At 42.2% G+C, this 22,046-nt stretch overlaps 1 protein-coding gene across 5 annotated transcripts in view; it reads right to left on the bottom strand.

The window, feature by feature from the left end:
- The window catches only part of LOC120933250 (GEM interacting protein), a 101,141-nt gene that overhangs the window by 6,536 nt on the left and 72,559 nt on the right, over positions 1–22,046 (bottom strand). For all 5 annotated transcript variants that reach the window (XM_040346355.1, XM_040346357.1, XM_040346356.1 and 2 more), the window contains 8 exons: positions 18,886–19,076; positions 16,805–16,911; positions 16,593–16,694; positions 14,781–14,876; positions 14,552–14,703; positions 12,004–12,192; positions 8,584–8,721; positions 6,067–6,251 (listed from right to left, as the gene is read on the bottom strand). In XM_040346355.1, coding sequence (XP_040202289.1) covers positions 6,067–6,251; positions 8,584–8,721; positions 12,004–12,192; positions 14,552–14,703; positions 14,781–14,876; positions 16,593–16,694; positions 16,805–16,911; positions 18,886–19,076 — 1,160 coding nt within the window. The remainder of the gene's footprint in view (positions 1–6,066; positions 6,252–8,583; positions 8,722–12,003; positions 12,193–14,551; positions 14,704–14,780; positions 14,877–16,592; positions 16,695–16,804; positions 16,912–18,885; positions 19,077–22,046) is intronic.

Genomic DNA, 22,046 nt, shown 5'->3' with positions numbered 1-22,046 from the left:
ATTCAAATGTTCCATATCTGAAATCTACATATGAAATCACACGTGTATTTTATATATTAAAGCCCAAATACGAAAAAAAAAATAGCTTTTTTAGGTAAAAGGGACACAGAGAAGATTTACTTACCAGATCCTCCTCTTCTCTGTACTACTAGACTGGTTCTTGTAGCACCTTTCCCCCCACAATATAGTCTAAGGTTCTGATGTCATCAAGACCAACACAGGCTGCATAGTCCTGCATTGGACATGATGATGCCAAAAGACCATCCACCACTGGAGTGTGGAGGAGCGCCATCTGTTGGGGAGCAGGGGATCAGGTAAGTAAAAGCGCTTCTCCTCTCCCCTAGACAAAACAAGTGGTTAACCCTTGCAGTGCAGGTGCAGCCCCACTAAAAGGGATAATTCTAAAGTTTTCCGAAGTTGGGCTTTACAGCTGGAAAAAATACCTTTGCAATGGGTCTCCCTTTGCGATGCAAGAGTTGAATGCTCGTTTTTACTTAATGTGCCAGTAAAAAACACTTTTACTTACCTTACCCTTAACTCCCTCACTGGTACTGTTTCCCTGCAGACTCAGTGATACAAGATACCATCCAGCATCATTCAAACCACTTCCTGTGATCCCAGGTCTTAGTAGACACACCCCCAGGGTTGCATCAACACTGGATTTGGCTCACAGTACGTCTTCACAGAACATTGCTCACATGCTCAAATGTCATTGTTGTCTATCTATCTTGTCTAACTATCTAAGAGAGGTAGGGGCAGATCCTCAAAGATCTGCACCGGCGCAGCGTATCTGAGATACGCTACGCCGCCGTAACTTACCTGGCTTTGGTTTGAATCCAGAAAGAATTTGCGCCGTAAGTTACGGCGGCGTAGTGTATTTCTCGCGGCGTAAGGGCGCGGAATTCAAATGCGGCGAGTAGGGGGCGTGTTTCATTTAAATGAAGCGCGTCCCCGCGCCGAACGAACTGCGCATGCCCCGTCCGTCAAAACTCCCAGGGTGCATTGCTCCAAATGACGTTGCAAGGACGTCATTGTTTTCGTCGTGAACGTAAATGGCGTCCAGCCCCATTCACGGACGACTTACGCAAACGAAGTAACATTTTCTAAATTATACGCGGGAATGACAGCCATACTTAACATTGAGTACGCCACCAGATAGCAGCTTTAACTATACGCTGGAAAAAGCCGAACGGAAACGACGTAAAAGAATGCGACGGCCGCTCGTACGTTTGTGGATCGTCGGAAAAAGCTAATTTGCATACTCAACGCGGATTACGACGTGAAAGCCACCCAGCGGCCGCCGGAAAATTGCATCTTAGATCCGACGGCGTACTAAGGCGTACGCCTGTCGGATCTAACACAGATGCCGTCGTATCTTGTTTGGTGGATACCAAAACACAGATACGACGCGCAAAATTTGAAATTACGTGGCGTATCAACAGATACGCCGGCGTAATTTCTTTGAGGATCTGCCCCGTAATCTTTTTTCTTCATTGGGACTTCAACTCACTTCCTGTTGCATCCTTTGGACAGGAACTGAAGGAAAATCTCCTCAACAAGACAAAGACATAAAATATAAAAATAAACCTGTCAGCGCTTTTAAATGCTACCTTCACTACTCACTGGATTCAGATATAATTTAAGCTGACGCAAGGCAGATATAGATACAAAAATTAATGCAGCTCTGTATTCACTTTGTTTAAAGCTCAATACATCATTTAATGTACAGTACTGTACAAAAGTTTTAGGCAGGTGTGAAAAAATGCTGTAAATGAAGAAAGCAAGAAATAGAAGTGATAAATGTTTATTTTTATCAATTAATAAAATTAGTAAAAAAAAAAGTAAATGAACTGAAGAGAAATCCAAATCATATCAATATTTGGTGTGACCCCCTTTGCCTTCCAAACAGCATCAATCCTTCTAGGTATACTTGCATAAAGTTTTTGAAGGAACTCGGCATGTAGGTTGTTCCAGGCATTTTGGAGAACTAACCACAGATCTGTGGATGTAGGATGCCTCAAATCCTTCTGTCTCTTCATGTGATCTCAGATAGACTCAATGATGTTGAGATCAGGGTTTTGTTGGGAGCCGAACCATCACATCCAGGACTCCTTGTTCTTTACGCTGAAGATAGTTCCTAATGACATTGACTGGGGTCGTTGTGTGTTTGGGGTGGTTGTCCTGCTGCAGAATACATTTGGAGCCAATCACACTCCTCCCTGATGGTATGGCATGATGGTTAAGTATCTGCCTGTATTGCTCAGCATTGAGGACACTATTGATCCTGACCAAATCTCCAACTCCATTTGCAGAAATATAGCCCCAAAACTTGCAAGGAACCTCCACCATGCTTTACTATCGCCTGTAGACACTCATTATTGTACTGTTTTCAAGCCCTTCGGTGAACAAACTGCCTCCTGCTACAGCCAAATATTTTACATTTTGACTCATAAGTCAAGAGCACCTGCTGCCATTTTCCGCACCCCAGTTCCTATATTTTAGTGCATAGTTGAGTCGCTTAGCCTTGTTTCCACGTCAGAGGTATCTCTTTTTGGCCACAAATCTTTCATGAAGACCACTCCTGGCCAGACTTCTCCGGACAGTAGATGGGTGTACCCGATGGCACTGCTGGGCATATTCTGATGTCAAAGGAAAGTAAACATGATGGGTCTTTCATCTACTGCATTAAGTTTCCTTGGCCAACCACTGCATCTACAATCTTTGTGCTTCTTCAAAGGAGCTTAAACACCACATCTTGAAACTCCAGTCTGCTTTGAAATCTTTGTCTGGGAGACACCTTGCTGATGTAGTATAACTACCTTATATCTTGCCATGGTGTATGACCTTTGACATGAAACTGTCTTCCACAACCTCAACTTAGTAACAGAGTTTGGCTGTTCCTCATCCAGTTTTAAGCCTCCTACACAGTGGTTTCAATTAATGACTGTGTTTCAACCTACATATGAAGACGAAGCTAAGCTACTCCTTGGTGAAACACATTGATGTTTTCAGTATCATATGACGCCACCTGTTGCATTGCCCGATGTATTGAAACGGGACCAGGACTAAGTGGCAGCATGCCCTGTAAGAAATTGGAATAACACTAAGAGCAATCAGAACAGCCAAGCTATCGTAATGTATACACATATACACTGCCACCAAAATGGGGACTTATGCACTCTGCCTTTGATATTACTAGCAGCAGCGAGGAAGGAGATCAAACAAGGACTGAGAGCATATGGGATTGAGATGAATTGGAGCTATCTGCTGTTGTTACTTATATTGATTACTGCCTTGCTATATGCTGCTCCTCCCTTTCCTTTCCTTGATACTCTCCGTTGGCTGTCTGTGTGCTACAATAATCTGCTTAAGTCTTGCTGCCCTTAGAGACACTGCAATAATTTGACTCCATTAGCCGTATTCATTGAACTATCCTACCTTGACTGAACTTGCATTTGTGGCATTGATTTATCGGTAGGACATAATATTGGATCAGAACGTTGTATAATGCAAACATTGAATACATCCATCCATCATATGGATATATGTAATTACCTCTATAACCCCATCAGATAACGAATGTGTAGGTCCATGGGATCTATAAAGCAGTGAATATAGTTTAGGGGACTTTACACTATATCCCAGCTTGAGTTCCCAAGGGGATCCACACACATGTGATGTTACCGGATAAAGCTCTGACCCTTGAGAATAATATATAATATATAGTACAGCTCTGCGTGTTGACAAACTTGGTGTCCGGACATTATTTGTATTTGTGTTGCATGTTTTCTATTTGTTAGCCAGGTATGCAAGGTTATGAATGTGTTTTATATGTTCTTGTGTGTATTCCCTGATGCTGGGGGTCAATACGCCACCTTTTTTTAATATGTAAGAATTTTTGATACATAATATAATTAATAAATGAACATATTTTGAATAAACCCAACCACGTATTTTTGTCACTGAAGAAGCTGGTTTGTTAGCCTGGTACCTAGTTACAAGGGTTATGTTCTTATCCTGACCATACACTATACAAAAATTGTTCAAACCCATTTTCGAAAAATGAACATTCGGCCATGAGAACAAATGATAGTGCCATCATGTAATGACCGATGAATCGTTCAATGGACATAAATGAATCCGCTTTTTGTTATTTTTTTTTTCACATTTACCTAGTGCAAACAGATTTGACGGGAAACACATTAACCTTTCAATTTATCGTACGTTTGGCAAACATCATGTTTACTTTCCTTTGTCCTTCGTTTTTTTAGGTTCAAAAACGTCCCAACCGATTATCGATTTGTGCCCATTAACTGGCCGAAAAACAAACAAACTGTCTAAATGACCGAATTTCGAACGATTTTTCGGATAGTGTATGGCCAGCATTAGCAAAGATCATTAGCACCTGCTTGGTATAGTTGGTTAATCATACACCTGACTGTAAATCTACAAAATCCCTTACTTTGTGAAAGTGTGCAGGTGTAAGAATTGATGCTGGGTTGAAGCTAAAGGGTAGTCACACCAAGTGTTGATTTGATTTTGATTTTTCTTCTGTTCTCTCGCTTTGCATTATGTACAGTAAATTGATAAAAATAAACAATTAAAATACATATTTTTTAAAGTATTCTTACTTTACAGCATTACTTCACACATGCCTAAAACATTTGCACAGTACTGTATATTTTTAAATTCAAGCCGTTTAAGTACCTACATTTGATTTGATATCAGCCTTGTTCCATACAGGGTACAGCAGAACATAGCATTGGATAGAAGAAGCAGCACAAGCCAGACTGTTGTGCTGCAGTGCTCATTTGCTAACAAGGACATGCTGATAACAGAAGGATGAGCTCATCAGTGTGCTGCTTCTCTTATCACTGTCCAGTCCAAAGCTGGGGGAAGGACAACACTTGGAAGTGTTACTTATAAAAGGCAGGTCTCCTGCTCTGCCAGACAGAGCTGTGCTGTGTAGCAGGGCTGTTTAAACATCAGAACAGAAATACAAATGGTAGGTAAGACAGTATATATATATATATATATATATATATATACACACACACCGTGCTCCCCTGAAAATAAGACCTACACCGAAAATAGTACCTAGCACTATTTTCCAGGAGAGCTGCAATATACGGTAAGCCCTACCTCGAAAATAAGCCCTAGTTTAAAATACTTGTTAAATCCTATAATCCACTCTATTACGGTAGTACATAATGTACAATGTGTGTGTTTCTGTAATATAAATGCAGGGAAGAGAGCTCCGGGCGGTGCCACCGAAGCGTAGAGCAGCACTACAACAAAGGTATTTGGCACAATTATATTACAGAAACTCACACATGGTACATTATATACTCCTGTAATAGAGAGGATTATAGGATTTTACAAGCATTTTAACTCAGTTCACACTGGGGATTCCTGTTAGGCAGGGAGAGAGAGGGAGAGAACACAGCATATTACATGGCAAGACCTACCCCAAAAATAAGCCCTACTGTGTCTCTTGTTGCCAAAATTAATATAAGACCCGGGCTTATTTTCAGAGAAATGCGGTATATATATTTATCTATGTGTTTATCAGTTTGCCTGGAATCTTGCTTTAAAGATTCCAGATCAACAAATCAACACCCAAGAGCACAGTCTTATGCTGGCCATACACTATACGAAAAATTGTCCGAAATTCAGTCGTTCAAACAGTTTGTTCGTTTTTCGAACAGTTAATGGGCAACAAAATCGATAATCGCCGGGACGTTTTCGAGCCGAAAAAACGAAGGACAAGTTTGGAAATTTTCTGCCGAATGAACGATAAATCGGAAGGTTAATGTGTTTCCCGTCCGAACCTTCTGCACTAGTATATGTAAAAAAAACGAACCAATTTTTTTTAATTTATGTCCACTGAACGATTTATCAGTCATTACATGATGGCAATATTGTTTGCGCTCACGACCGAACGTTCATTTTTCGAAAGTTCGTTCGGACGATTTTTCGTAGAGTGTATGGCCAACATTATTCACAAATACAGTGTCCTCCATAAACATTGGATCTAAATTTGTAGTGAGAATGCCTCCTCCTTACTGATACAGGTGCGCGGTTAGGTGGCGGAGTGTATTGTAGTTACTGGGTGGGAGGCGGCAAAGAATATCCTTCATTCGTTGAAGAGCTTCTTGTTGAATCTCTGTCTCTTTCCTCTCTTCAGGGAAATCTTTTGAGAACGTCATAAATTCTTCATACAAGTGATGGGTGGCCACAGAATCTGGGAGCTGGAGGGAACATGGCAAACATCACTACTATAAATAGTAATAGTAAGTCACAAAACTATTATCCTGTGTCTTTTGGGTAATCTACTTGTGAATTATGTCAGTTCTCATCAGTCATTATTTTGTTAAGAAAGCAAAAAGTCTGAAAAAGTATCCCTTCCTGACCTAGAGGGCTTCAGCAGGTACATTTATATACTGAAGATGTTAGCATGCTGTTTATACAGACATAGTTGTTTGCAGCAGATACATGAAGATCTTGGAGAACCAAAGTCTCAACCAGTGGCGGCCCATCCATTAGGGGCGCAGGGGCGCCGCCCCCCCATCCATGCTTCTGGCCCCCTAATCTACATGCAGGGCGCTGGACATTTTTTGAAGCACATGATTAGAGCTAGATGTTAGGTCTCAAAAAAGGGTGGGCCCTGAGCACACCCACTTGTGTGACAACAGCGAATGAATATTGGCTATTGTCTCCCTCATTCTCCTCCCAGCCAATCAGGAATCCCGTATTGGCCAGGGAGTAACCATTTAGGATGTCATGCCTGATACAAGCCTCCATTTGTGAGTGCAACTTTTTACATTGTTTTCAATTGTTTTGGTAATAAAGGTAACTGCCTTTTATTAGTTTGCTGTCTCTTTTTTGTTCTATTCTAGAGCCGCGTACACACGACCGTTTTTCGGGTTCTAAAATTTTTTTTTTTATAATGTCATTAAAAACGATAGTGTGTGGGCTCCAGAGCATTTTTCACGATCTAAAAAAATGGGCATTAAAATTTTTGAATATGCTCTATTTTTTCACGACGTTTTTAACGTTGTCGTTTTTAAGGTTGTAAAAAATGGTCGTGTGTGGGCTTTAACGACGTGAAAAAAACGTGCATGCTCAGAAGCAAGTTATGAGACGGGAGCGCTCGTTCTGGTAAAAGTAGCGTTCGTAATGGAGTAAGCACATTCATCACGCTGTAACAGACAGAAAAGCGCGAATCGTCTTTTACTACACAATATCAGCAAAAGCAGCCCCAAGGGTGGCACCATCCGAATGGAACTTCCCCTTTATAGTGCCGTCGTACGTGTTGTACGTCACCGCGCTTTGCTAGAGCATTTTTTCACGATCGTGTGTAGGCAAGGCCGTTTTAATGATCAGGTTGAAAAAAAACGTCTTTTTTTCGAGACCCTTAAAAACGTCATTTTTTTGACCCCGAAAAACGGTTGTGTGTACGTGGCATAAGATATTATACTGCAATTATTATTTCTGCCACTAGGTGGTTATGTTTAGTGTAATTGTTATTCCTGGTATATGTTCACTGTTGTGGAACTTCACAGTTGTGGTGTAATTTCCAGTAATCAAATGATTGGAAACTCCATATAATGCATCTTGGAATTACAAAGTCTTAAAGTGGCACTTTCTTTTTAGCCTGAAATAAAAAAAAAATTTTTTAACAGCCTGCTCTGTGCAAGGATATTGCACAAAGTGACTCCTTTCATCCCCTTCTGGGATCCTCCCGTGGGCTCTCCACTCCCTTCTCTTCTGTGTGTGCGCCCATAGCAAGCCACTTGCTATAGGAGCACACATGTGGGCGCACTCCTGAGCCAGGCTGTGCGCTTCCATAGACACATACAGCTCAGCCCTGCCCCCTGCTCCCTCCTAGCAGGATTTGACTGACAGCAGCAGGAGCCAATGGCTCCTACTCCTGCTGCTGCAAGCTTTTCTGTGAAAAGAGCGACCAACGCTGCTGCAGATGGGCACAGCGCTGGATTGAGAGAGGACTCAGGTAAGTATTTGGGTGAGGGTAGGAAGAAACAGCAATTGAATATTTTTTGTACCCTAATACATATAATGCATTAAGATAAAATATCTTTTGACTTTCTGAGACACTTTAAAGAGCTGGCTTTTCCCTCTGCAAGAGAACCTCAGATGTGTTTTAAAAATACAGTAACCTTTAATCTGCACCATAACATGTTTCTTGTCACTTAAATCCCCCAACCCTACCCTTATCCCTACCACTTAATTTTGACTGCTTAACCTTAACCCTAACACTAACCTATTGTTTCACCTACTTTATCTGGCACCTGGATCTTTAGTGCTAAAAATTACCACTCCATGATCTTGGATCTACCATTCTACCTTCATGACCTTCTTGCAGACAGCTGGCCAAAGTCAAATTTCCAAAAAATTACAAACTTACTAAATAACCCAATTCATACTGAGCCACTCCCATTGTGTCTTGTGGATTTAAAATGCCTTTATAAAAAAAACTGTGATAAATAATCTAGTGCCCCAGCTCTATACTTCATTAGGTTGTTCCCAGAATCCTCTCTGTTTGGCCTTGGCTTACGGTACCTCCTTTAGAAAGTGTTTGAGTGCGCTGGTGATGTCATGGGGTGAATGTCCCGACAAGTCCACTAGCTCACGTCCATTCTCAAAGGCCTGCAGAAGCTTTTCCACCCGGGCTTTAGCTCCACTGATTCGGTACAGACCCTAGAATGAAAGACAATAGAGTAAAGAAAAGGATGTGGGGAAAAAAAGGTAGAAAATTCATCTACCCCACCTTTAAGTATATATACAGTATCTCACAAAAGTGAGTACACCCCTCACATTTTTGTAAATATTTAATTATATCTTTTCATGTTAGAACACTGAAGAAATTACACTTTTCTACAATGTAAAGTAGTGAGTGTATTGAGGGAACCATGAATGCCAACATGTACTGTGATATACTGAAGCTGAGTATAATCCCCTCCCTTTGGAGACTGGGCCGCAGGGCAGTATTCCAACATGATAATGACCCAAACACACCTCCAAGACGACTACTGCCCTGCTAAAGAAGCTGAGGGTAAAGGTGATGGACTGGCAAAGCATGTCTCCAGACCTAAACCCTATTGAGCATCTGTGGGGCATCCTCAAATGGAAGGTGGAGGAGCGCAAGGTCTCTAACATCCACCAGCTCTGTGATGTCATCATGGAGGAGTGGAAGAGGACTCCAGTGGCAACCTGTGAAGCTCTGTCGAACTCCATGCCCAAGAGGGTCAAGGCAGTGCTGGAAAATAATGGTGGCCACACACAATATTCACACCTTGTGCCCAATTTGGACATTTTCACTTCAGGGTGTACTCACGTTTGTTGCCAACGGTTTAGGTGGACGGCCATGCCCATGTTTGCAGTTCTGCCATACTCTTTACATTTTCAGATGATGGATTGAACAGTGCTCCGTGAGTTGTTCAAAGCTTGGGATATTTTTTTATCACCCAACCCCACAACTTTATCCCTGACCTGTCTGGTGTGCTCTTTGGCCTTTCATATTGTTGTCTATTCACTAAGGTTCTCTAATAAACCTCTGAGGACTTCACAGAACAGCTGTGTTTATACTGAGAATAAATTACACACAGGTGACCTCTGTTTACTAATTAGGTGACTTCTGAAGGCAATTGGTTCCACTAGATTTTAGTTAGGGGTATAACAGAGTAAGACCCCTTTCACACTGGTGCTGCCCCGAGTGTTGGCGGTAAAATAGCGGTAAAACGCCGCATTTGGAGAAAGGGTTAAAACCGCCTGCAATGCGCCGCTACAATGTATTGCCGGCGGTACAACAGCACTGGCCATTGATTTCAATGGGCAGGAGCGCATTAATGAGCGGTGAGTTCACCATTGCTAATGTGCTCCAAAGAAGCTGCTGGCATGACTTTTCCTGACGCCTTGCCAGCGCACCGCTCCAGTGTGAAAGCCCTTGGGCTTTCACACTGGAGACAATAGAGCAGCTGTTTTAGGGCGGATTGCAGGCGCTATTTTTAACGCTATAGCGCCTGCAAAACATCCTCAGTGTGAAAGGGGTCTAAAGGGGGCTGAATACAAATGCACGCCACACTTTCCAGATATTTATTTGTAAAAAAAAATTAAAACCATTTACCATTTTCCTTCCACGTCACAATTATGTGCCACTTTGTGTTGGTCAATCACATAAAATCCCAATAAAATACATTTACATTTTTGGTTGTAGCATGACAAAATTTCAAGGGATATGAATACTTTTTCAAGGCACTGTATATATATATATGTATTTTTTTTTCTTTTTTCACCTTAGGCTAGGTTCACATCACGATTTTTACATCCGATAATCGGACCGTTAAATCGGATGGAATCGTATATGACAAAATCGTATGTAATCGTATGTCAAAATGTATTTTTTAAATCGGAATCATAAATCGCACAGCTAAATTTTCCATCCGATTTTCACTAAAAAATCGGATCCTGATTTCTGGGAAAAAGAAGATTCTTGAAGTTTCTAGCTCGTTCCAGTGTCTAGTGCGCATGCGTAATAAAAAATCGGGTACGATTTATCGGATAAAAACGCACAGTCATCCGATTTATTACGATTTAGATTGACCACAATATAAAAAAAATCGGACACGATTTTAATACGATTTCAAATCAGGACCAAAAATCGTGGTCAAACACGATTTTTGATGCGATTTTAAATCGTATCAAATCTGATGCGGATCAAATCGGATGCACTTGGGGACCTACATTAATGAATGGAAGTGAATGGATACGTTTTGCCATACAGATTTGTACGATTTCAAACCTAAGAATCGTGAGAGTAAGGATGATAAAATCGTGGTGTGAATGCACCCTTAAAGCAAAGCTAAACCCTTCTATTGTTTTCAGCCAAGGAAGGTGTTTGATCTTCAACTGCCATGATACTGCACATGTGACCAGTTATGACACCAGCCATTTGATGGCGTGACAGTTTGGTTGAGAACGTAAACAAATGTGACAGTTAGCATTCCAGGGATGTAACTGTTTTTTAAAACTGTTAAATCAATGGGTTTAGTTTTTAAGTGTGTATTCAGCTTTTCCAATTTAAACGCCCCAATGTAGGAGATAGTATTGGAAATATCAGTAACAGAGTTTTTCATTATACCCAATGATAGGTTTACACTAAAGACAGAGGCCCAGATTCACGTACAGCGACGTATCTTTGTGCGGGCGTAGCGCATCTCATATGCGCTACGCCGTCGTAACATAGAGAGGCAAGGCCAGTATTCACAAAGCACTTGCTCCCTAAGTTACGGCGGCGTAGCGTAAATGGGCCGGCGTAAGCCCGCCTAATTCAAAGTAGGCAGGTAGTGGGCGTGATGTATTAAAATGAAGCGTGACCCCATGTAAATGAAGGGCCGAACGAACGGCGCATGTGCGCGCATGCTCAGAATCACGTTGCATATACTCCCTAAGATACGACGGCTCAATGCCTTCAACGTGAACATAACCTACATCCAGCCCCATTCACGTACGACTTACGCAAACAATGTAAAATCTGACGGCTGTTCCGATGTCCATACCCTAACATGACTTACCCCTGCTTTATGAGGCTTAACTTTACGCCGGACGTACTCCTTACGTAAACGGCGTAGATTACAGCGACGGGCGTAAGTACGTTTGTGAATCGGCGTATCTAGGTCATTTACATATTGGACGCGTAAATCAATGGAAGCGCCCCTTGCGGCCAGCGTAAATATGCGCCCAAGATACGACGGCGTAGGAGACTTACGTCGGTCGGATCAAGCCAAAATTCAGGCGTATCTTGTATTGAGAATTAGGCGCACAGATACGACGGCGCATTCAAGAACTTACGCGGGGTATCAGAAGATACATTGGCGTAAGTCGTACGTCAATCTGGGCCAGATTGTTTATTTTTTAGTCCAGGGAATTAATCCTTTGCTATTAACAACTTTAGAAAAGTTCTAGGACAAAGTCTTTCCTTACCTGCTGTCCCAGTGCCCTCATCTCAATCTCAGCCGTACATTTGCTTATGACAAAGGGCACCTCTTCGGGGAAGTATCTTGGGAAATTGCAGAAATCCACACCAAATAAGGGCACTTTGTTGGGCAGTTTCTTGTGACCGCATTTGATGAGTAAAAATTCTAAGCATTTCTTGTGACAAATCAAATAGCACTATAAGGAAAAGCAAAAACAACCAATAACTCAGCTAAACATAGTAAATTAGCAGTAAAGAGAGCTCATTGTACCATCAAATAAAAGGTTTTTGTTTAACCACTAGCTGTCCGGGGCAGATTTGAAATGTTAAAAATAAGGGGTCACCTCCAAACATTATATATTGTCTGAAAGCAGAGGTCCTGGAGAATGCAATTGTCCCTGTGGCTTTTATGTCACATGATACTTGCGCAGCCATTTTTTATAAAACATTTCAGGACAAAAATACACATTAATTTTAGTGCACACAAACACAATATAATGCTATTTTTTGGGCAAAATATAAAATATGTTGTTGTGCTGAGTAAATTGATATCAAACATGTCAAGATTTAAAATTGTGTATGCCTGTGAAATGGCGACAAACTAAGATACTGTATCGCTCACCCCAGAGGGGCTGCTGTAGATACACAGGTTCTCCCTTAGGGCCCTTTCACACGGGCGGACGAACGGACCGTTTTTTACAAGTCCGTTTACGGACTTGTAATGCATCCCTATGGGATTGCAGACGTTAGCGGATGATGCATCCGCTAACGTCCGTAACGATCCGCCTCCACAAAGATCCACTTTTTCAGACGGAAGAAAACCCTATTTTTCTTCCGTCTGGCGGAACGGATCGGATGAATACGGACACACGGTCCGTATTCTTCCGATTCCCCATAGGGGAGAGCGGAGGAAAAACAGGGCGGTCTCTGCACAGTTCAGCTCAGCGGGGATTTACGGATGGTCCCCGCTGAGCCGACGGACACACACGGGGCGGATCAATACGGATCTGCTCCGTGTGAAAGAGCCCTTACTAGTGCAGAAGCTGCTAGTCACACAAGCATAGATCCACATACATTGACAATTCAGGCTCAGTCTAGGGGATGTCTTTTTATTATTTTTAACTTTAACATAAGAGGGGTTTAGGGTCACAGGACACCCCAAAACGATCAATAGCAATAAAAAGGACAAACTTCTCACTAATTTTCTCTATAGCCACCTTTCCTGGAGGTAATAAGGAATGGTCAGTACATCTAGGACTCTATAAGAGCAGTCCCAGTCTATATAGCAACTTCAAAAGCTTACTTTCCTTCTGGCACAACTAACAGTCCACAGCAAAGTTTATACTCACAATCTCCTAGGGGCTGTCTGTCACCCAGCTTCCACAGGTAGATCTTCAGTGAGAGAGATAAGAAGATCCGTCTTCAGTCCCAGGACTTAAGAACAGTGTCCTCCAGAAAATACAGAACTTTAGCAATCTTCCCCAGGCCCTCAGCCCAGCTCCTACTGAGGCCCAGACTGCAATCTCCTGTCTCAGAAGCTCTCTCCTAGGGGCAGCAGCCCCCTAGGGGGCTGGAACTCTCCTTGGAAAGGAAAGCACACTCCCCCTTCCCAAACATGTATCACCTCCCCAGCCACCTTCTGGACACCTCCTTCCAGGGAATGGATGGGGCATGATAAATATTCATACTGGTCATTTGTATTTCCCTGCCTTATAATATGGAAGTCTCTTCCAGAAACAGGTGGGAGAAATCAAACACCCAGCTAAGGAATCCCTGAACAGACAAAAACAATCAATCACTGCTCCAATCACTAGAGTGAAGCCCTAAACAGTACCTAAAACTATGCATAGGTGAAACTAAAAAATAATTTTTTATTGTGAATTATAGCTCTATAATTATTTAATTTTTTTTCACTGTGATACCTCAGATGTGTGTCAAAATCACAATGTACGTGCATGCTTGCATTTGCGTGTGTTCATAGGGGGACTGGGATGCTTTTTCTTAAATTTTCTTTTATTTACATTTTATTTTGGTTTTTAACATTATTTTTTTTTGTTTAACTTTATTGCTATCACAAAGAGAGAACAAGTCCCTTTGTGATAGCTTTGGGCAGGTGATGGGTACTCTCTATGGAGACATTATGGGTTTATTAGACCCCTGATGTCTCCCCTGCTCTTCAAAGCAGCTGATCGAACACAGATTGTATTTGATCAGCTGCTTTCCTGGCAGTAACAGCTGGGGAATGACAGCCATGAGACCTAAGAAATTGTTTATTTACAATTTCTTTCATCATATGGGGAAAGAATGTTCCTCCATCTCTTCTGTGGGAAGCCAGTTCAACAACTTACCATGGCCCTTGGCTTCCCGGAGGAATGGGAGAGCCTGGGAACCACCGCAGACGAGGGGTGGGGGGTGGATGAGGGGCTTTCAAATAGAATGCCATCAATGCACCTTGCAATCAAAATTTGCTTAAAAAATAAGGATTTATAAAACACTTAAATGTTCACGAAAACAGGCTACAACTGATCAAAATTCATTGGAGCTTCCATTTCTCACCTCGTCACATTCTACACCAGAGACCATGAAGCCTTCACACTCCCTACACTTGGTTGGCACTCTGATACGTCGAAGACGGTGGGTTTGGGCAGCTGGTGACATGACCAAGCTTGGCAGACTTAAGCCGTTCTCAGAGGCGGCATCAACAGAGTCTGTGCAATCACAAAGAGAATTTGGTTAGAAAAGAAAACATTATTAGCTGTGTATGATTGCTCATCACGTAACTCACCAACATCCTCTGCATGAAAGGAATCTCTTTCATCTGGATCATCAGAGGACATGGTCCCTGTGGAAGAGGCTTTAGCGACTTTTTTGCCAAAGTGGCCTGTATGAATTAGAATAACACGGGATGGCATCATTTGTGGCACTCAGCACAGCACAATATAAACTACACTTTCCTGCAATTAGAAGGATTGTTACATGCCATGGGTCACACAGGCCCCGAGATTAGGACAATCAAGTTTCAGAGGGGCAGAAGTTATGGACACATAACACTTCTAGAGGGTACCTGAGGAGGTTTCCCAGGAGAAGTACCAAGGAAAGTCCACTGGGATCACATCTGGGATTCTGGGATTTCCCTTAGGCCCAAAACAAAAGGTACTTCCAGTAAGAGAAGTTGAGCTGAACTAACTTAAAGACATAAGCAACCCAATACCTTCTCTGCTGATCTACTGTTATTACTACTGAGAGTCAAGAAAGTTCCATAAGAACATTGATTGGGGAATCACTGCATCTCCTTTGCAGTTATGTAGGTTGGCATACTTGGGCCCTGATACAAGATACCAACCAGAGCCAAGACAGGAAGGGAGAGGAAATTCTTCCAAAGTGAGAAAATACCTGGTTGTCCCTAGGGTCACCAGAACTAGTGTCCTAATTGGAAGATTTCCCCTTCACACCTGTGCTGGGGACAACCCAAAATGTGAGATTTTTTTCACTTATGCCCTTTGTGATAACGGCAAACAGGACAAATAGAGAGGGTGGAAAAATCACCCTAACCGGACACAGACAGTAGTAAAATCTGTCATGTGTTCTAATCCCTCTCCACTCTATCAAAAACTGAGGGAAAAAAACATTTTGCTATACTTTACATCAGGTTTCAGCACTTTTTCCTGTCCCCCTCCTGGACCTTGTATGTCTTTACATTAGATAACAAGGATTGGCAGACTACCAACTCACTGATGGAAAGAGAGCTGAGCTACTGAGAGAAAGCAAAGTTGAGAAGTTTCAGCTACAAGTTTGAGGATAAATTACTCCATAGTGGTTGCAGCTCCAGAGGTCAATGGAGGCTTGTTTTAAATGTTGTTTTGTTTCTGGCCACTGTTCAACTTTAGAACTCAAAATCACATCTCCAGAGGACATACCCTTAATGGTTTGGGCTTGCAGGAAGTGGATGGAATGACACTGGGTTGGGTACAGCTTTAACAAACAAGAACAACATCATTTCCACGGCAGCTAATATGTCCATGCTATTCTATTTTATATTTAACATCAGAAACCCCCATAGGCCCTCTTTTTGCACCAAGCCCTCTTTCCCACCAACTCTTCCCTCAACACCTTATACAGTTTGCCTCTCCTTCTCCTGCACACTTGCTCAGTGGTATGGAGATGTAAAAGGCTTTTGGAATTGACTAGTAGTAATAGACAACACCAGGGACCCAGTTTCAAACACTGCTACTCAACTGACCCCTGTTGCATTCTTAAGGACCCAGTTGGTACCATTGATGAAGGTATTGTCCAGAGAGTAAGCTCCTGCATTTTAAGGTATTCTTTTAGTTCATATCGACCTTCCCCAGAAGCAATTCCCTTTTTTATGTTATATTCAAAAGCATTTAATATAACTGTAGGCACATTTCTTAACCCATTCCTCAGTACAAAGTCTTTTTCTGATGTTAAACAAAGCCCCAGCAGTTTCAAAACTAAGTGGACTTTGTGTATTTAGAATGCAGAATACTCTGACCCCCTTGGAAAATAAGCATTACATTCAAAATGCTTGTCAATACTGGCAATACTGTTGTTTAGTATGCCTTTTAAATCTCATCACCTGGACTTTCTGTAGGAGATTCCAGCGACCTGGGTTCACTGCTGCCACTGATACTCTCAGAGTCATTGTGAAAAATCTTGTTTCCCCACGAGCCTCGTTCACCTAAAAGAAAAGAGACGTTGACGTGTATCCTTTAACACTGTGCATTTGGCTTTTTTAAGGAGTAACTATCCTTTAAGGAAATATTCTGGCCAATAAAATGAAAATTTTACCTGCAGACATCCTTGCAATATCATCTGTCTTGACATTTAGGTCAGACAAAGAGGAAGATACTCTGACCAGCTGCACGGCATTCTTCCTTTTGCCACCAGGGGACGACCTACACAACAAAGACCGGACAGGTTAGTTCTTTGGATAAACAAACCAAGCAAAGTTCAGTTTGCAGAAGCTTTGGCAAACTCAACAGGAAGCCTGCAAAAATGTATTGCCAAACCATACTGAAGTCTATAGGAGCAGAATATTTCTATTTTTGTTAGACTTTGAAGTCTATATTGCAAGATATTTTAAGTGGAAGGCCGCTCAAAAAAAAATTAAAAGCCAGCAGCTACACATACTTCAGCTGCTGGCCTTTAATAATAGGACACTTACCTGTCCTGGAGTCCAGTGATGTTGGCCTTATGGCTTCACGCCGGGAACCCTACTGCACATGCACAAGGCCACGCTCCTCTCTCCTACTGGCCCGGGGACAGGGGGAGGAGGAGGGAGGAGAAGGGACCCCACAGTGCGGTCATGGGCTGCAGCGTGGACTCCCAGAAGTGGGAACAGGACACCTGTCAAAGACCATGGCCACTGCTAAATGATCCCCAGCCGTCTTCTCTTTGTCAACAAACTTGCTGGAGATCTGTCATTTAGCAGTAGTAGCACTTCTTGAATTTTGAAAAGTCTTCGGCTAGCCATACCTTAATAGATTTCTCTATCCATGCTAGACAGCATGTATAGAGGGATCTTCCCTGATGACTATTTTATTCAGACTGCCAGAACCTACAGTTGTCTAACTACCCGAACATCGGTCATGTATGGACAGCTTTACTTCAGCATCATCTTCTGTCATTTAAAGTTTTTGGTAGATGATGGAGCGTTAAACCATCTGATAATTTTCTGGAATTCCATTGATGAGATATGTGTCTTTAATTTCCTGACTCTGCACACCTGCTGTGGTTATTACCCAGATAGCAAAGATAACTTGCCACAAATTTGTGGCAGTGTTGAATTGTAAGTCTGCTGACTTGGTGCACATTTTCACTGGCAAGTTGTACACTTGCAGAGCACTTGAAGTACAAGTTCTAGTTGACACTTTTCCAATTTGTAGAAAATTTGCATGGCAAGTCTCTAGCAAGAGCAAAGTTGCAGTGATAAATCTTTAGCAAGAGCTCTGCAAGTCTACAGCATGAAAATTCAGCCACAGTGACCCCTGTGGTGGGATGACTATTTCACAACATAAATGAACCAGAACTTGCAGAATATTTTCTAAGAAAGTTGATCTGGAGTCATCCAATAAGGACTTGCTGCAATTGTGCAACAAATTTGCGAAGCCTGGCAAGTCTAGCAAAAGCTTTGCAAGTCGTTTTCAAACTTGCAGCTCAATTGCTTGCTATCTGAGTGTGAGGGATTCCCACTCTCCGTGTTATTTTTTTGTTAAATTACGAAGAAGGAAACAGGTGGTTTAGAAACACCAAAATATTTTCCAGGTGGACAAAAGCCAGGGAAACCAGGGACTGACCCATCCCACTAGGCTCTCTGTATAAATTAAAATATTTAATTTAATTGGACCGATCCTTTAAAATGAATAAACAATCTTGCTCTTTAAGCTGGGACATATTTTTAAGGATTACAGGTGGTGGGTAAAGCTAGGTTACATAGTGAAAAAATTCTTGCTCACCAAGTTGTCTAGAGGTCATACAGTAAATACTGTACATCTACATGAGAGAATATGTGCACACCTAGCTATGTGACATGACAGTGGCAGAAGGCTTTAACAGTTATGATAAAATGCCAATCTTCTTCCTGTGATCTGATTATACTGTACATGTATGTTAGGCTGGTATATATTCATTGCAACCACTTCTAGCTATATGTCCCTGGTTGGTTCCTGACTACAACCTTGTTGGTAACAAACTAAGGCTTGTATGCAGGCTATAAACCTATTCCACCTATTCTGAGCTGTTTTGTCACCTAAATAAAAATTGCCTGCCCTGGTTCAAGACCCAACTAAATGGTACACAACAAGTTGACCATAAAGTAAGTAACTAAAATATAATGTTCAACATCCTCCCCAAGGGTCTGGTGACATCACCTCTGTCCTGCAGGGATGTACTCCTGGAAGGTGAATTTTTCTGGCTCAGTATGTTTGCGTGGCAGGCTCACAATGAACTGAAGATATCGGTCTCCAGCCTCATAGGGTTCACAAGTGCTGAAGAGGTTTCCATAGCCTGAGGGGACAGATTCACACTGTGTCCTCTTCATATGCATCAGATTCTGGGTCACCTGTGAGGAGACAAACCATACAATTGTTCATGGTGGCAAAATTGTTAGAGATAATAGATTGTAAGCTTCACTAAAACTAATGCCGCGTATACACGATCAGATTTTCTGTCGGAAAAACCTTGGATGGTTTTTCCGATGGAATTCCGCTCAAGCTTGGCTTGCATACACACGGTCACACAAAAGCTCTCTGAACCTTCGACGTTCAAGAACACGGTGACGTACAACACTACGACGAACCGAGAAAACTAAGTTAAATGCTTTCGAGCATGCCTCGAATTCTTACCGAGCATGCATCGGAATTCTGCGCGTCGGAATTGCTACAGACGATCGGAATTTCCCTTTGGAATTTCTTCCCTCTGAAAATTTGAGAACCAGCTCTTAAATTTTTGTTGGTGAAAATTCCAATAGGAAAAGTCCAATGGAGCCTACACACGGTCCGACCAAAAGCTCACATCGGACTTTTCTTGTCGGAAATTCCGACTGTGTGTACGGGGCATAACAGTTTAATATTGAGCATACAACAGTATAGAATAGTACCAGCACATAAAAATTGTGAAAGATAAAAATGTTGATAAACTCAGTAGGAACATACAAGTTGTACATGCCATGAAGACATCTTATCTGTGACTACTGACCTGAGTTACATTAGTCTCAAAAGACCGTGACAAGATATATGCCAGTGACCTTATCTTGAATTTATAGGAATAGCAGCAACCATTTTTACTTCTAGCACACAAGTTGCTTTATAGACATGTTTTGCTTGTTGGACTCATTTTTTGGATATAGGAGAGTCATTTGTGATTGACTGTATATATACTGTATGTCTGAGCAATTTGTTTTGAGATGGTGGTGATATATAAAGTTTCTGTAGTGTATACACAAGAACCTTTAGTCAAAACGATTGAATAAAATGTGGTTTTGAGAAATTGTGTTTAAGATGGTTTAAGATTTGGTCAGAAGAAAGTAGGATAGTTTAATTCTAACTGGCACATACAGGTAATATAGAGATTGGATTGTCATCTGTCCCCTAAAACTTGTTAGTATCCCCCTTTGCACACATTAGGTTTTGTAATGAGGGTGCAAGCCTTACATAGCCATGCAATGTCAGCCCCACCTTCCTACAGCCAACAGAATGGCCAAGTAGCATTAGGCTGCATAGGTGCTCCAGTGTTGGCACTACTGCATCTCAGCACTAAATAGCCAAAGTGGCTCCACAACAGAGGACTTGCATCACTCAATTGCAAAACAGCCAACATTGCAGCTAAATAAGGGAAGTTTATGCATTCAGAAACACATAACATTCAAAAGTTTCTAAATATAATTACTATGGGCCAGATTCACAGAGGAGATACGACGGCGTATCTCCTGATACACCGTCGTATCTCCTGTCCTATCTATGCGGCTGATTCATAAAATCATTTCCGCATAGATAGCCCTAAGATCCGACAGGTTTGACTTACACTGTCGGATCTTAGGATGCAATACTTCGGCCGCCGCTGGGGGGAGTTTGCGTCGTATTCCAGCGTCGGGTATGCAAATTAGCAGTTACGGCAATCCACAACGTTTTTTCCTGTCGTCACGTCGTCGCTAGTAATTTTTTACCGTAGCAATTTTACACCTGCTTTAACATGGCTTAACTTTAGTAGAGCCATGTTAAAGTATGGCCGTCGTTCCCGGGTCGAATTTCAATTTTTTTTTGTTTTGGCGTAAGACGTCCGGGAATACGAATGGACGATACGCATGTCGCCGTTCGAAAAAATTACGTCACTGCGCGCAAAGCACGGCGGGAATTTCAAGACGGAGCATGCGCAGTACGTCCGGCGCGGGAGCGCGCCTAATTTAAATGGTGCCCGCCCCATTTGAATTGGGCGGGCTTGCACTGGACGTGTTTACGATACACCGCCGCAAGTTTACGGGTAAGTGCTTTGTGGATCAGGCACTTACACTGAAAACTTGCGGCGGTGTAACGTAAACGGGTTATGTTACACGGCCGCAATTCTATGTGAATCTGGCCCTATGTACTTATATTAGGAGTGGTTGGTTTCATGGTTTACAAATCCATCATAACCTCCACAAACGGATGGACCTGAGCTGGTTGAATTACACAACAGATTCTTTTACTTTAGCTGACCTTCCCCTAATTAGGCCATTACTGCAGTAAACACTAAGGAGTTGATTTACTAAGACTGAAAACTGTTGCAGCTCTGCATATAAACAAATCAGCTTCCAGTTTTTTTTAGTCAAAGCTTAATTTAACAAGCTTAAAGTGGTTGTGAAGGCTGAAGGTGTTTTTATCTTTATTGATTTCTTTGCAGGAAGGTAAAAAATCTTCAGTGTGCAGCTCCCAGCCCCCCCTCCCCCCCCAATACTTACCTGAGCCCGATCTTGATCCAGCTATGTGCACGAGAGCAGCAGCTCTCCCGGGTCTCTCGCTCCTTATTGGCTGACATGCAGCAGCGGGAACAATTGGCTCCTGCTGCTGCCAACCGCAGCCAGTGAGGAGGGATTGGGGGCGGGGCTAAGCCCCGTTCTGTGTGTCTGGACGCACAGAGCAGGACTCCGGAATGAACATGCACGTGTGGCTTGCTATAGGGCTTTCTATGGGGCACTTGGCAGGTAGGAGGGGCCCAGAGTGCCAGCGTGGAACCCGAGAAGAAGAGAATTGGGGTTTCTCTGTGCAAAACCATTGCCCAGAGCAGGTAAGTATGACATGTTTGTTCTTTAAAAAAAACATTACAAACACTTGACATTAGAAGCTGAATGGCTACCATGCAGAGCTGCACCAGATTTTGTACTCTCCAGCTTTAGTAAATCAACCCCAACGTGTCACCATAACACAATAACATGTTTATGTTAAATTGAATTGATTGGTAAGGACATTGCTGTACAAGCAGGATCCCCTCAAAGTCCTACAACTACAATGCTATGTTTTCTAATGAAATCAGGAGATTCCAGCAACTTATCTTTTGG

Source organism: Rana temporaria, chromosome 3 (genome assembly GCF_905171775.1).
Source record: "Rana temporaria chromosome 3, aRanTem1.1, whole genome shotgun sequence".
In the NCBI taxonomy this organism is placed as follows: domain Eukaryota; kingdom Metazoa; phylum Chordata; class Amphibia; order Anura; family Ranidae; genus Rana; species Rana temporaria.
The sequence above is the reverse complement of the archived record's forward strand: the minus strand, read 5'-3'. Positions and strand labels throughout refer to the sequence as shown.